General features: G+C 50.7%; 1 protein-coding gene across 12 annotated transcripts in view; it reads right to left on the bottom strand.

The window, feature by feature from the left end:
• The window catches only part of LOC121193423 (disks large homolog 1-like), a 65,610-nt gene that overhangs the window by 22,028 nt on the left and 26,681 nt on the right, over positions 1-16,901 (bottom strand). For 8 of the 12 annotated variants that reach the window (XM_041055708.1, XM_041055707.1, XM_041055715.1 and 5 more), the window contains exon 4: positions 8,404-8,568. In XM_041055708.1, coding sequence (XP_040911642.1) covers positions 8,404-8,568 — 165 coding nt within the window. Of the gene's footprint in view, positions 1-4,113; positions 4,264-8,403; positions 8,569-16,901 lie in introns of all 12 variants that reach the window. The other 4 variants (XM_041055703.1, XM_041055704.1, XM_041055705.1 and 1 more) reach the window with 1 other exon arrangement.

The raw sequence follows: 16,901 nt of genomic DNA, 5'->3' as shown, positions 1-16,901 counted from the left end.
CAGAGACCTGTCCCAGTCGTCACGTGGACATTTGAACAACGTTCTGTCCACATGATTTCAGCAGAAACACCAGTTACACTGACCTGTCATCACCTTCTAAACTGATCTGCTGAGCTCGTTCACTTTCTCCATTTCCACATACAGATCAACATTATCCATCATCTGGACTGGAGTCTGGGTCCACCTGAGTCCACCTGAGTCCACCTGAGTCCACCTGAGACCACCTGAGTCCACCTGAGTCCACCTGAGACCACCTGAGTCCACCTGAGACCACCTGAGACCACCTGAGTCCACCTGTGACCACCTGAGTCCACCTGTGACCACCTTAGACCACCTGAGTCCACCTGAGACCACCTGAGTCCACCTGTGACCACCTGAGTCCACCTGAGACCACCTTAGACCACCTGAGTCCACCTGAGACCACCTGAGACCACCTGAGACCACCTGAGTCCACCTGAGACCACCTGAGACCACCTGAGTCCACCTGAGTCCACCTGAGACCACCTGAGACCACCTGAGTCCACCTGAGTCCACCAGTGTTCCCTCTCTCTCAGCTCATCACTCCCACATACTAAACACATTTTCATTGTCATGTGATTGGAGAACATGATGTGACAGATTTAAAACGCTGCTCAGTGTACGTCTACATTCTGGGGTGTATGTGTTCATGTTCATGTATGTTAACGTGTGCGTCTGAGGCAGTAATCAGGGAGGCGGTGGGATAGCACTGCGTGTCAGGAGCCCGGAGGTTGCTAGGCAACGACAGGGAAGGCATGTGCTACTGCAGGGGTTCCTCACATCTGCCCAGAACATGCTGCTGCTGTTTATGCAGGTAAATCTCTCCACGTCGACACGCTGCCTCGCTCGCACAGAGATTTATAAAACGCTGCACAGGACTGCCAGGCTCCAAAACCAAGCCCGATGTCCACAGAAACGCCTCAAGTCTGAGACGTGGGAGCTTCCAGCTCGTCCTCCTCATGATCTGATACGACCCACAGCGGCTGAAAGCTCTGGAACATTCAGCAGATGTGTGTGTCCGGACTTCACGGCACACGCCGAGCAAGCTGACGTTTAGACGGCGAGCGCTGACACATTTAGCTCCAACCTAATAACCTGCTCACAGCTGCTGCAGCCTGAACAAATCACACACACACACAGAGTCCTTTCACTTATTTATCTGATGATGATGATGAAGACACCAAACGGCTTCAAAATGAGGGGGTTTCGTGGGCTGTGGTGACGAGTGCAGCCTGATGTGAGCGGTTCTGCGTGAGTCCTGATCCAGCACATGACGCAGCAGCAGCGGCAGCAGCAGATCTCCTGTTGCAACTTTTCCACATCTGCCTCATCCAGCAGCGTCACATCCACAGCAGAGGGACCCATCAATGCAACAACACACACACCAGTCTGAGCAGCGCACGGTCACATGTACACATGTTGTAGAAAATGACTCACGCTACACGGTGCAGCACCTCCCCCTACCTCCTCACCTTTAGGAGGATTCCTTTATGAATTGGGGGGGGGGGGGGGTGTTGACCTACCAGTAGGCGCCGGTGGAGCCGCTTGGTTCTCCTCAGGGTGCCCATGATGCGGCGGCCCATCTTTTTGGCGTACCACACAGAGTTGAGCATGCTGCTTGTTGCTGCTGCTGCTGTTGCTGTGAAGGTGGAAGTGCTGTGTCGCCTCCTCTGCGCCTCCTCTCGCTCCTGCAGCAGGCTGCGGGGTGGCGGAGGTGGTGCTGGCTGGAGAGCAGACGATGGGAGGGGGGCTTCACTCCACCTTGTGTCCCCCCCTCCTTCCTCTTTCTCCTCTTCCTGACAGACACAAACAGGGAGGCTGCGGAGGAGCTGATGGAGGAGCTGCTTCCAGGGGAGGAGCGACAGAGCAGAGAGCAGCTGAGACACACCGAGGTCGTCCTCCTCCGGGTAGTTTACGAGCAGTGGTGGCGGCAGACGCTGACCGGTAAACGACAGTCGTTAGACGCCGGACGTGACGGGAAAAAGAGAGAGGGAAGCCTCGGGGGGAGCGGATTAACCTGCCGGGGTGAGCGAGCATCGCTTAGCAGGCAGAGAGAGAGCGGCCGGTCGGCCAGCCTCCGTCTGTCTGAGGCAGACAGCAACAACAGACTGCAGGGCTGACGAGAGGACGGAGAGACGAGAGTGTGCGTCTGAGTGTGTGTTTAAAGAGAGCGCAGGCAGGGAGGAAGTTAGTCCTCTGATCTCTTCTCTCTGCAGCTCCTTCCTCCTCCTCCTCCCTCCTGGTTGCCAATTCAGGGAGGGGGGTGGGGGTGAGTCGGTCCATCTGACCTCTGTCCTACTTTAGTCCTCAGACTTTGAGTCCGTCCCCAAAAATGATCCAGCAGAAGAAACTCGCACCAGGAAACTGCTGAGTGATCACGGCTGTGATCCAGAGACGAAGGGAAACTAATCTGAGACTGAGACTGATGCAGGGAAGCAACAATGCTGCTGCATTAACCCTTTCATAGTCTGAGACCACAGCTCTCACCACAGCGCAGGGTTCATTCACTGACTGGTACCAGCTGTGTGTGTGTGTGTGTTTCTAAACTTCCCTGACATTCCCTGCCTGGAATATGTCCCATAACATTCCATGATTTCCCTGAAATTCCATGACCATCCGGAACCCTGCTGGCTAAAAATAGAGCTGGCCCGTCTTCCCAGCATGCTTTGCTGCAGTTGGGGATGAATTGTAGCAGAGATGAGACGATGGAGGAGCAGCATTAGTGACAAGTCATTTCATGGCCTGTGCGTCCTTTGTCTTCAGGCTAAATTTACATCAGAGCAGCTGTAAATCTTTCTGCTGGAGACGAACCCCCCACCCCCCACCCCCTACCCCAACCCCCCCCCATCTCAGCACAACCTCCTCAGCCCTGTTAGAGAAAGCCTCACTAAATCTGCTCGTTCTTCTCTGCAGGTTCAACCCCCTCCTCCTCCTCCCCCTCCTCCTCCTCCTCCTCCTCCATTTTCCTGCCGTCAGGATTTTCTTTGTCGACATTCATCTCCTGCGTTGCCATGGCGCTGCTGAGGAGAGCGAGCGAGAGGCGGGGGAAGAAAGGAAAAAGAATGAAAGGAATAATAAAAAAGGAGTGTACAGTGCGTCCTCCCAGCCATCCGTGTCTGAGGATCCATTCATCGCGTTATTGTGGCGGAGGTGTTGGAGATAGCTGCCTGCTGACGTCAGGCCGGGGACGGGCGGCCGCCGCAGATCAAACGTGGAGGAAACAATGAGGAGCAGGATGTGGAGCCTGTCACCGTGAACTGAAACCTCACGGCCGGAGCAGGAGACTGTGCCGGTGAAACGAAGGTGTGAAGGTCCAGCTCAGTGATGGCACAGTGGTGCGGCTGAAGATGAAGTACGACTGTCAGGTAGATCAAATCACTGTCCAGCTCAGCTGCTGAGAGGTGCATCATGCCCCAACATGTTGAGGTGAGCAGGTTAACAAACCATCTTACCTGCTAATTAGCAAATTTAATAGAGTAATTTCACTCTGGACCAGAGTGATGGACTGAGAGACGGATGGACCTGACATCACCATTAAAGACCACAATGTTCTGCCTTTATGACTCGTTCTGTGACACCGATCACCCGTCACATCAACAACAGACGCTCACGCTCACTGACTTTCAGCATTCAAACACCGTCCTTTTACCAAAACTCACCGTGAACAGACACATTCAGTCCAACACACTTCAAACATGTAAGTCCCACTCAAACCTCAAACTGCCACACATGACACACAACATGTCAAAGGATGGCCTCGCTGGATGTTTCTCCCTGTTTCCAGTCTTGATGCTAAGCTAGGCTAACCCCATCCCAACCACAGCTCTGTGCTCCCGCCCTGCCCCATGTTCTCAGGATCCGACAACGACTTCAACACCAGCAAAACGTTTGTGCAAACAGTCGGTGTCGCTGTGACGGCACAGCAGTGGAACGAGCTGAAGGTGGTGTGACTGCACATGGAGAGGATGAACTGATGGATGGAAACATGACGGAGGTGTGAAGAATACGACTCCAGCAGTATGTAAGTGATGCTGAAGTCTGAGGTACCATGGTAACGGCGGAGCGGCAGGACTGGGGAGGGGGGTGGTGGGTTACCTGGATCGGGGGGTAGGGGTTGGAGGAGCAGGAGGGGAAGGGGCTGTCCTCTCCGTGAAGGTAGAGGGTGGAGGACGTAGGGGAGGGGAGCTCCGGGTGGTGTTGTCCTAATGCTGAAGAACCGTCAAAGATGCACTCCAGAGATGCTACCTACAGAATACAGGAGGGGGAGGAGGGGGAGGAGGGTGAGGAGGGGGAGGAGGGGTGGGGGGGCAGAGAGACAGAGTCTCGGAGAGGTCTCACAGAGGTTCTAGAGACAGAAGCCTCATCAAACACACACCTTCACTGTGTCATGCACAGTAACACGTTTTAATGGTGTCAGCAGTTTTCAGTTTGCTCTCCACCTCTAAGGAAACACTTCATTAGTGACGTCGTTCAGACGAACTGATCATAAAACACTGAACGCTGAACAGGGCCAGACTCTTCCTTCACTACTTCCTCTGATGACACCTGTTCAGGTGAAAAATACTGCAACTTCAGCTGGTTCAGGATCAGCCAGCTCTACGATTAGTCCTGAAGCGTGAACCATCACTTACAGTCAGACTGATGTTCTGTATTTTGCCGCTTGTGAACAAATCTCATGTGCAGAACCAAACCAACACGTTCTGCCTCTCAGCTCACACACTGGATCCTGTCGGGGACTATTTTCAGCGGCGGATTAATCCTCATTTGGTGCTGTAGAGAGTGTGTGTGTGTGTGTGTGTGTGTGTGTGACAGTGGTGAAGGGTGTGACCCAGTGTAACAGTGTGGGTCACTGATGTGTTTTAATGGCATGAGGAAACAGTGGAGCTGCGGACCTGTTAGCATGAGACAGTGAGAGCTGGCTGGGATCTGTACATGAGATCTGCTGATGTCACCTGAATCACCTGATCTAAAAAAAGAGAGGTGGGGTCAGAAAAAAATAGAAAGTCAGAGAGTTAAGAGAAGAAGTCAGGAATATAAAGACAGTTTGGGCTGAGTGAGACAGACAGACAGAAGAGGTGAGAGACAGGACGGAGGACAGAGGAGGACGGAGGATCGGCTGAAGAGACACAGCTGGTTTTGATGGGATATAACACAGACACTCTCAGGGTCCTGGAGACGTACTGAGGCTGTTCTGCTTCAGCAGGAATCCCCTGATGGAGGCTGACAGGTGGAGGAGCTGGGACCAGACTGGTTCCTCTCATCAGTTCTACACTGGCTGTTACTGGTGCAGGTGTGAAAAACAAACAAAAAAAACCAAACATAATTCTGTGCAGCTGAATTCTAAACCCCTCATAAGATCCACGCTCTGACTCGTGTGAGGACCACTGAATTAAATGTCTCTCCCTCCCTTCCCTCCTTCAGACGTCACTCTGTCCTAACGCCACACGATGGCAGCGAAGCTCCACCGTGCAGCAGAGGGCAGCGAGCGTGGAGCGGTCTGAACACATTAGTCCTGTTTATCCAGCGTTAATCTGCTCGCATGTGCTCTGTTACCACGACCACAGCAGCGTGAAAAGGTTTAAACCCCGTGAAACATCACATCTCAGCTAATCGGCACACTGGATGGGTCGACTCCGAGATCAATAATCTTATATTAATCTATTATTTTCTTCAGATTCATTCATTTTTCAGCCTGGTAGACGATGAACTCACAGTTTGCTTTGTTTAAAAACACACTTCACTAATTCAGTATTTCATGTCCATAAAGCTGAGAGAGCCCCAGAGGTCGAGGTCCTGACTGAGTCTCTAGTATGGGTCGAACGCCATAAACCCTGGATCCTACATTTCCCATGATGCAACTTGATAACATCTGCTTCTTAATATTACGTTTCTCAGACTTGACGTAGCTCGTCCACGGACACAAAGGTCAGTATTCATCTGTCTCACAGGTGGATTAGTGCAGCTCATGACTAGTGATTAATCTACATGTATTAAATTGGTGGAATGTTCCTTTAACAGCCCAACGTTCACACTGATGAGACACACACACACAGCTGAACGTGACGGTCTGGTCTGAGCAGCGACAGACAAACACAGCAGCAGCTGACAGAAACAGCATGGAGGACGGCGTGAAGGGTCAGAGCCGTGTGACTGACAACACGCCAAATTCTCCAGGTTCAGCCTCCAGGGAGTCTGATTCTGTTCTGGCTTTCACAGACACACTGACAGCATGAGCACCAGGCAGCTCACGGCGTCTGAGCGACACCTGATAAACCCGCTGACATCAGCCACACCTGTGGGTACAGGTTACAGGTGTGAAAGGGAAAATAATGATCCTAGAACAGGATCAGATGTCTGATGCCTGGCATCAAACAGTTTGTGAACGCAGCACAGTCTGAGGTAAGGAGAACAGCAGCGTGGGTCTGAGGTCTGTGTCTGACTGATGAGCTACATCCCAGTCAAACCATCCCGTTTTACACACGAGTCGCTGGGTCATGACCCCACATGCTGCTTTGTTCTAACATCTTTCTGTCAACATGTAAACAGACATTCATATCTACCACAGAGTGCAGCTGTTCTGTCTGTAGTATCCTCATGTGTTTTCATCTGTGCTGTGGCTGCTGCAGACTGAATGAACTAAGTGAATGAAGCTGTTGTTGTGGGGTTTTAGTGAAACTACTCTACCTCTGTATCACAGACAGCTGAGGAGCTGAGGAGGAGCTGAGGAGGAGCTGAGGAGGAGAGGTGCAACAAAGGTCCCAGGCCAGACTCAACCCGGGGAGGATGCAGGTCACGGTCAGCATCTTAAACCCAGGGAGTGATCTGCTTACTAAGGAGGTTCTGAAAACTTTGAACCCTCTAAAACCAAAACGTGCCTGAGAAGCTGACCTTTGTAGACACCTGCTGAGAGTCTGCATGTATTCCACACAACGTACAACATGCTCATATGGCACAGCCTGTGTAGACATGCTGTCACAGTTCTGAGGGAGAAAGGTGTCCTGAAGGTGAAAGGGTCAGAGGTCACCAACAGTTTTCACTGAAAAGCTATGACACTGCTGAGTCAGGAGATGCTAAAGGAGTGATTTACTGTTTACCTGCCATGACTGTACGGCTGGAGGGTCAAACAGGAAGCTGACTGGAGGAATTTGGTGGTGTGTGTGTGTGTGTGTGTGTGTGTGTGTGTGTGATGGTATCATGACATGACACAGGGATGAGCAGCAACAGGTACAGATGTGTATGAGCTTCAGAGCAGCTTCAGTGTTTTAATGAACCACATGTAGGCAACACAGGCAAGCAACAACCCTCATCCTCCCTCTGTGTGTGTGTGTGTGTGTGTGTGTGTGTGTGTGTGTGTGTGTGTGTGTGTACTTGTGCATCTATCTCTGTGAGGACCAAAAAAAAGCAGAGATCTTGAATGAGGACGGTTTAGTCAGTGCTCACAACTTTAACTGGCAGGTGTAAGTTCAGGTTCAGGTTTAGGTTCCGGTTTAAGTTCAGGTTCAGGTTTAGGTTCCGGTTTAAGTTCAGGTTCAGGTTTAGGTTCAGGTTTAAGTTCAGGTTCAGGTTTAAGTTCAGGTTCAGGTTTAGGTTCAGGTTTAAGTTCAGGTTTAAGTTCAGGTTCAGGTTTAAGTTCAGGTTCAGGTTTAAGTTCAGGTTCAGGTTTAGGTTCAGGTTTAGGTTCAGGTTTAGGTTCAGGTTTAGGTTCAGGTTTAAGTTCAGGTTCAGGTTTAAGTTCAGGTTCAGGTTTAGGTTCAGGTTTAGGTTCAGGTTTAGGTTCAGGTTTAGGTTCAGGTTTAAGTTCAGGTTCAGGTTTAGGTTCAGGTTTAGGTTCAGGTTTAAGTTCAGGTTTAAGTTCAGGTTCAGGTTTAGGTTCAGGTTTAGGTTCAGGTTTAGGTTCAGGTTTAAGTTTAGGTTCAGGTTTAGGTTCAGGTTTAGGTTCAGGTTTAAGTTCAGGTTCAGGTTTAGGTTCAGGTCAGCGGAATGCATTATGTCAATGAGCGTCCTCACAAAGATAGAAGTACAAGTATGTGTGTGTCAGCACTGACAAATGGACAGAAACATAATTATTCACAGGTAAACACACAGGTGAACAGCTGTATGGAACACAGAGATAAACACAGAGAAAGACAGATACCACGGTGCTTGTCATTTTACAAATCACAGTCACTGCACTGGTAAGGGGGGAGGATGACAGTGTTCTGTCGTAGATGATAACACAGAGCAGCAGTTACACTGTGAACAGGTGTGTGTAACACCTGCACGCTGACTGTTTACGTGGTCGTGCTGCTTTGGGGACACAGTAAAGGCCAGTAAAGTCTTTCACCTCAGACACAGGAGAATGGACAAAAAGAGACAGAAGAAAACAGCAGAGACAGAAAAGCCTACCTTCATAGGTGAGATGTGAGCGTGGGTGACGTATCCGTGCACATTCTCGATCTGGGAAAGGTTCTTCTCTGCTACCTGGACCAGCTCCGGCCCCCCGGCCTCCTCCGTCAGCTGGGGGGAGCTCTGGTCCTGGGGAGATGAGTCCTCATCGTGGTGCCTGTACTTCTACAAAACAGAACACACACAAACAGGAAGCTGGGTGTGAACACCCTGAACGCTGACTGACAGGTGCAAACCCTGACGCTCTGCAGCTCCTTTATCACTGATAAAAACTATGAGATGAAGTTTTAATGAACGTGTGACCTTTTAAAAGCACAGAAACAAAAAGACATGCACAGAAGCGATGTCTGTGGATCCACAGACGTCGGTCAGTTCTGACTGCACAGAGCTGCAGCTGCCACATCTGGATGAGTCAGAGCTCTGAGTCTCACTCATGTGTTTCCTGGTTTTAGGAGGGGAGAGGTTCATGTTGACAGGTGAGTGACTCGCCCGTTCTGAACCACTGCAGCTAAATAACAAGGTTCAGACTGACGGGCTGCTGCCCGGGACAGAGGGAGAGCGATGGCTCGGTAACTTACACGAGGACAAAGAGAAATGAGGTAAAGACCCAGATACTGTGTGAGGGGAAAGCGACAGGTGCGTGCAGGAAGTCAGGACGGCTGACCTGTCCACTGTCCACTCCGCTCACAGAGGAGATGAAGATGCTTTAAAACCCTCAGTGACACAATGTGCATCATAAAAATCCCACTCCTCCTCCTCAGAGTCAGAACTCACAGGAATCATACTACTGCAGAACTTCATTGAGAATCCTGCTGTTTTTAAGTTTCCTTCAGTATCACAGTGATGCAGTGAGTGTTGTCTGTACATGCATGGTTCACCGTAAACAGGAGCTGATCACAGCTGATTCAGCTGCGGTTAATGTTCAGTTACTGTGCTGTGGTTTAAACCAGTGAGTCAAAACCTTTTGTGTTTCACCGATTCTCCTCCAGACGGATGTATTGACGATGACCTAATGATTAGAAACACTCAGACCATCAGCTTGAATGACCATCGAAGACTCACTTCAGTCATTTGTGAGTAAATCCTGCTTTGATTCAGTTGGAGGTTTCACCATGAGACACTCTGACAGATCAGTGGAGCCCTGCGACGTCAGGAAGAAACTTTCTGCAGGGACTTCAAAGAAGCGTAATCTGCGTCTGAACAGGATTATCCCGCGTCTGATTGGCTGTGGGTTGGATCAGCCAGCAGGCTGGAGGCTGAGCTGCTACACTCCTGTGATGGGCAAGTCGGCTCGGAAGAGAGCCGTCGCCTAGCAACCGCTGACTAAAGCATCGCCGGACGCCGTGCTGTAAAGCACTACGCTACAACCACATTCAACGAACTGACGCCGCTGTATATTCTTGGCCGTCGTGATGCTGCGGTAAATCAACCCAGTTCTCTCCCAATTCATTTTAGGGTCAATATAAAACCCGGGCAGTCTGAGGCTCTACAGCCAAAGCAGCACCAGGCATCAACATGTGCAACAAGCAGAGCAGCAAGCAGAGAGACTGAGCTGTGATTCAGCCGAGGGACCGCGGCAGCTTCACCGTGCTCCACATCTGACCTCGGCTCAGAGAGAAAGTTTCTGAAAACAGCCCAAAGCTTCAGAAAACACACACAGGCATCCTGAGAAAAACTAACTGAGATAAACTGTGTTCAAGCTCAAATGACTCAATTAATCAGCCACACAAACTGAATACTGCAGATACCAGGAGGGGCAGGTTTGAACTGATCCCCTGGTTTACTCGGCAGCAACACGTTCATTTTTCTTCAGCAGTAAAATATTTTTTCCACTTTGATGAAGCGTCTGCACTGAGCCAACAAACAGCGTGTGAAGAGGAAAGTGTGTCCTGATCCCAGGCTGAGCGGCTGAGAGCTGCCGGCCGAGGGGCGGACGCAGAGGACGCCCACACTCCTAGGTGTGAATCTGACCAAACGCTCCAACGTTTCATTTCTGCATTTACATTTATCCCAGAGGAGAAGAGAAGATAAGGCTGTCTGTAAACCCAGCTGTCCTGATGAGGAAGAAACTTACAGAATGTAATGAACAAAGCTGCTGCTGTACAAGTTCAAGAGGCCGTGCTGCTGATTCGGGGGCGTGTATGTGCAGGGAAAGCCCGACCTGACGCTCACAGGGAAACACTGACGCTCCTCCACAGACAGGAGCTAAGCTTCAGGAACTCTGTGTCCAAACCAGCAGTGTGCAGCGCTGACAGCAGCAGCTTCAGCCCACACTCTGCTGCAGTATGCTGGTTCGTCTCGTGTGAGTCATGCTAACGGTTATAATATACACCTCTGTGTGCAGAACATCCTGTGTTAGCATCCACAGGACGCAACACTCAGAGCAATTTAACAGCAGCTGTGCTTTGAATCTGATCACATTTCATATTCGATGTAGACGTGCTGAGTCTCATCCACAGGTCTGTGTGTGTTCAATGTTTGGAGAGAACACGAGTTTTACCTGTGCTGCACCTGTACAAAACAGAGGCACAGAAGGAAGAGGTGAGGATTTTTGGGGGGGGGTTGTTAGAGCCTTGTTTTCTCTGATAACCATATCATAAGCTTCATTAAGCCTTAAATAAATAAAATAAATGAACTGTACACTGTGCATATGCAATCTACTGTGGGCTGTGTTCATAAGGGTTCAGGCTGTGGTCCATCCATCATCTACACGGCTCATCACCACAGACCAGCCGGAACAGGACTGACATACAGAGACAAACATTCACGCTCACAGTCACAACTATGGACGATTTAGAGTCACCAGTTAAGCCAGTCCACATGTCTCTGGACTGTGGGAAGAAGCTGGAGAACCCAGAGGGAACCCACAGGGAGAACATGCTAACTTCAGACAGAAAAGCCCCGACCGGCTGATTCCCCGGCCGGCTGATTCCCCGACCGGCTGATTCCCCGACCGGCTGATTCCCCGACCGGCTGATTCTCCAGCCAGCGAGGGCCAAGGTTTCACAGTCAGTTCACTACTGGATTTAATCACTGAGGGATTCCACTCAGGATTAAAACAGGAAGGCAGATTATTTACAGGAGTCAAGCTGACCTCCAACCACTGACGCCTTCAGAGTCAGCTACCAAGGAACAATAATTTAGTATTTCTCATTATAGACTACGATAGCATCACATGCTCGCTGCTTGAAATCTTAAGTACTGGACTGGACTGGACTGGACTGGCAGTGGGAGCGGGACAGCTGTGACTGGGTTGAATCCCAGCACTGTCAGTGTTTATGCTGGTGAACAGCGGATTAAAGCGCAGCCTGCAGCAGCAGCGGTCAGAACGAAGAGAAGCTCATCTGCAGCTTTTCTCTGCTTCTCAGCTGAGGCGTGACGAGGCCGCGGCTCTGACAGCTTCATCGACACAGAGCTGCAATTACAGACACCCGGGGGTCGCTGATCCTGGGCGTGGGGCTGAGCACCGGGGATCACGGTCCCTGTACGTCTCAGGGATTCAGAAACTTCACAGTCTCACACACAGAGCAACACACTGCACTGTGCAGAGAAATAACAATAACACTATGATCTAAAACAGAGACGCACAGAGATCTGTCACTGTACGAGTTAACGTGTGAAACTGTGAACACACAGCACCGTGACACAGTGACGTGTCAAAGGTGAATGGAAGCACCAGCAGCTTCCTCTAATCTCCAGCTAACTGTTGTTCTCAGCGCGCCCCTTCTGCACCGACACAAACGCATACAACGGCTCTATCTGAATTTTGCACGACCACAGCGCGGCAGATGGAGAAGCATCAGGAGGCTGCAGGCGAACTGAGCCGTCACGACACTCGGAGGGAAAAACAAGCACAAACACAAAGGAGCTCAGGACGACTGACTGAGCAGGAAGTGAGTGAACGGCCAGGTTACAGGTTCAGCTCCCCCTGTGGGTCACAGCGCTGCACCGACGGAGCCCACGCAGGCTAAATCTGTCGTACGAGACACGAGCGCTGGAGGGTAAAACGATGGGAGCTCTGGCTCCTGTATGTTATTTAGAATTGTTGGACATTTCATCCATCAGTGCCTGACACTGAAGTTTACACAGAGAGGAAAAGGTGGGGATGTGCTTCCATCGTCCTGTAAACAGATCACAGGTTCAGTGGCTGCAGCAGCTACATGTCAGAGTGTCCTTGAGTGAGACACTGAGCCCACTCACTCTGGATGAGAGCAACACAAATGTAAATGTGGATGCAGGAGGCAGCAGGGAGGTTTCCTGTGATGACACTGTCTGCCTGAAGAGAAGCCTGCTCCTCCTCCTCCTCCTCCTCGTCTCTCTGAGAGCTGCTGAGGAGGAGGAGGCACAGCGCCGACTCCTGCCTGCCAAAAGCTGCTATAAATAGGAGCATCACCACAGAGCGGATGTAGCAGGATGTTCAGGAGGAGGAGGAGGATTTCTGGATGATTCAGTGATGTGATGAAGAGGGAGGACGAAGGTTGCAAACGAACTGAGGAATCACCCACACAATCTAACAGGAGGATGAAATGCTTGGTGTCTGAAGCTACAGACATGTATTTAGACAAAGTTGTTCAAAAATGCCTTTGAATGCCTTGGTTTGTTACCCACCATCCACCTGGCTCAGGTGTGTCCCCACCTTCAGACACCTGCTGTTTCTCAGCATCACTTCAATCGACTCCAGCTTTCGATTCTAAATTTAACAATTAAAAGACCTGACCCAGGTACACCCAGGTACATTTACACCTCTGCTTCACTCACACAGGATCCTCCACACAGACCACGAGCGGCCGGAGAGGGAGCGGGCACGTAGGAAATGGAAATATGTTCTGGTCTGTGGTGGATTCGTCTCAAACTGTGGACCGGGCGCTTTGGCGCCGCAGGCTGAATGTTTGAAACACGCCCAGGTTTCAGAATGACAGCTGCTCCCTAAATACTTCACGGCTCTACGATAGATAACTTCCGGCACAATCTATCGAGCGTGCGGTAGTGAAAGCAGTCGATGGCAGCTGATCAATGGGACTTAATTAAGACTAGTTGCGATCAAACTGTCAGCGAGCAGAAGTTACAGCAGCAGGAGAGGCAGAGTGGTTAATCAGAGGCGGTGTGAGAGCGTTTCCATCGGACCATCTAACCTCCAGCTCCTCAATCCCTCAGATTAACCACAGACACCAATCAAATCCTGATCCATGACAGACCGGCAGCAGCAATCTGAGCGGTCTCCTGTGCCTGAGGGCTAAGAGGTCAACACAGCGCTCTGCGATGCTGTAACTACACCCTCCCATCCTCCCCACAGGCGCCATCTGACCATCCAATCAGAGCCATGGGGCAAAAGGTCAACTGAGAATTTCATTTGAAGTTTACTCGAGTGCATCGGAGGCTTCCTACCACCAGGGTTTAACAGCCTGGGAGAAGGAAGAGATGCGCCTGGTTCTTCCTTCATGCTGTTAACTGCTCTGACCTGCTGCTCACCTGAGAGCTGAGAATAACCTGAGAGGAAGGAACAACCTGGAGCTGGAGCCATGACAGCCAGAAAGCAGCTTCAGATAAAAGAACCGATCGACAGAGCTGCGAACATTAGTCGATCGACGTCAAACTTCTCTGGTTCCACTTTCTGAAATGTGAATATTTTCTGGACTGAGATCTGAGGACGTGACTCTGGGCTGTGGGGAAAAAGTTTTACTGACCAAACGACCGACTGAGGAAATAAACAGATTGTTGCAGCCCTGGACTCGGTGCTGAAGAGTGAGGCTGGGCGTCAGTGAGCTTCTACACTCAGCAGCCACATACAGTCACATACTGACTGTGGCTGAATGCTGAGCACACGCTCAGATTGTAACCTGCTGTCTGACGGCCAGTCTACGTCCACGCTGTCTGATTCGCTGCCTGAACGATCAGGGATGTGCTTCCAGAAGGTTTGAGCAGATCTCTGATCAGATTCCTCACATGGCTGCTGTTATAAACTGTGGCTCGTAGTACACACACGCACACACGCACACGCACACGCACACACACACACACACACACACACACACACACATACACACACACACACACACACAGGCCATTTCAGTTATCTAACAAATAAACTCTGCCTCTGTCTTTACTGTCATGTTCTGGAGAGCAGCTGCCTGGTTTGAATAAAACTTTATGGATACAGCCGATCACAGGTTCTGTGTTTAGCTTAGTGTGATCAGTCAATCGGTCTGTTTTTTTTCCAACATCCATCTTATCAGGCAAATGAACACAGTGCCTTCATCTCATTGACTGGAAGTCATCTGAGGTAACGTGTCGTTTCCAAAGGTCAGCATTTTCTCTCGTATTAATATCCCACTCCTCGTAAAACGCCTGAACGTTTCACCGGGTTCTGCAGAGCCCTGACTTCCCTCAGCTGACAGCCTCCATCAGCACATCCGATGTGTGAGTGATTTTTTGGTTCGCTGGTGTTTCTCTGCAGAGCACATGTTGACCACACATGCACGTGCCTGCCAGCCTGCCACGGACGCCCCCCGCCAGCCAATCGCGCCTCAGCGCTGACGCGAACAGAGCCTCCGATTGGCTGATTCAGTGAAGCAGAGACGACGGGCGGCTGGGACGGCCTATCGTGCTGTGTCAGGTTGAACAGTAAACACAGCCGCTCAGTGACAACGAGCTAACAGGGGCTTTTTCCCCTCAGCTGTTGTCTGACAGGTGCAGAGCAGAAACAGCTTCAGCAGAAGTTGGTTCAAATTCTGATCATTTTAAGGGTTTGAGTGAAATGTTTTCTGGTTCCCACTCTGACGTGTTCAGTCTCTGATGCCCTGCAGTGTCCCTGCGTCTCACCCTCACAGGTCTGATTCCTGTCCTGTTTCATATTTAGTGACTGTCCGAGTTCCACCAGAGTTGGTTTGAACCGAACCAACAGATCAGGTGTGAAGGCGTCGTGTTACTGTCGTTAATGTTCTCATTAATGATCAGAATATTCTGATTTCTGAGCTGAAGCTGTTTTAACACACACGTCTGATGACCTCATACACACCCAAACCCACGCGAAGCACCCAAGTTTGCCGGAAATCAAGATGCATTCTGGGAAATACAGGATCCAGTGTTTTTGGATTAAACCCCGTGTATCTTGGCCACATTTTCTTTTTCTGGAAACGATTAAACACAGAAAACTGAAGAATCAGCGACGGTTACGTTGTTTGTTGGTTTTCATGTTTAAACGCTTTAAATATTCAGATGACTGATTAAATTCATTCACTTCAGTGTTTGAGAGATTTTCAGTGTTTAAAATGACAGATTTTTACACACAACCAGAGCCGACCTGCTCAGAGAACCGAACAACGCTGCTTTTAACAAGACTTCAGTTTGGTTTTCTCCGTTTTAACAAACAAAACAAACCGTGACAGACACAGCGACAAAGACGCATCACAGGAAGTAACCAAAGCTGAAACGACTGAAAAATAATCAGTATTTTAAGAATCGATCAACTTTGACTGTCAGTGTAGTTTGAAGAAACTACGACATATTTTACTTTTACTTACTAAGATTGCTTCCAAACTAATCGATCAGTAATCAGTAATCAGTAATCATTAACTGTAGCCTAATTTAGATTTCTGTGACCGGTCAGATAAAGTTCAGTATCTTATTTCCATGGTCGGAGTAACTCCGCCCCCAGCAGCCTGACGTTCTGAAGCTGTTTGGGTGGAAACGTATTGTTTTGCTTTCTATTGAATACGAGCAGACGAACCTGTCGGCCTCACTGTGACCTCACGCACACACGCCCACCCACGTGAAGCGCCCACACCTGCCGAGGACCTCCCTCCTTGCCGCTCCCTAACTGCCGGTGGAGCTCGGCGTGTTTCCACCCACCTTGCAGCCGAACATGAGGGAGATGGTGCTGTTGGTGCAGGCCACCTTGCAGTGGCACAGCATGGGCGAGAAACACTCCACCTTCTTCATGCTGGGGGACATCTTGTCGGTGCCGGGGCAGTTGGCCGACAGCCGCCTCCTCCGGGAGCGCTGCCGGCTCCTCCCGCGCCTCCCGGCTCCAGCCGCGGCTCCCCCCGCACCTCCTCCTCCGCCTCCACCTCCAGCCTCTCCACCTCCTCCTCCACTGCTGCTGCTGCTCCCTGCTCTCACCATCCGCCCTCATTCCTCGCGTCGCTCCATCGCGGCGGGGAGGAAACGACTCCCAGAGCTCTTCCTTCATTCAGGGAGAACCTCCCCCCTCCTCCTCTCCGCTGACCCCTCCTCCTCCTTCTCCTCGTCCTCCTCCTCTCCTCCTTCTTCTTCTGGTAGAATATATTCCTCTCCCTCCTGACCTCCTCTCAGGCGCTCGCCTCGGCTCCTCTCCCTCGTTCTCTGGCTTGTTTTCCTCCTCTCTCCCTGTTGCGCTCCCTCTCTCTCTCCACACTGACGGTGGTGGTGATGATGAGAGCCGGGGCGAGCGAGCACAGTTGTGTGTTTAGTGTATGTCTGTGTGTGTGTGTGTGTGTGTGTGTGTGTTAAGCTTTCCTCTG

This window comes from Toxotes jaculatrix, chromosome 14 (genome assembly GCF_017976425.1).
Source record: "Toxotes jaculatrix isolate fToxJac2 chromosome 14, fToxJac2.pri, whole genome shotgun sequence".
NCBI lineage: Eukaryota > Metazoa > Chordata > Actinopteri > Toxotidae > Toxotes > Toxotes jaculatrix.
This window is presented reverse-complemented; position numbering and strand designations above follow the sequence as displayed.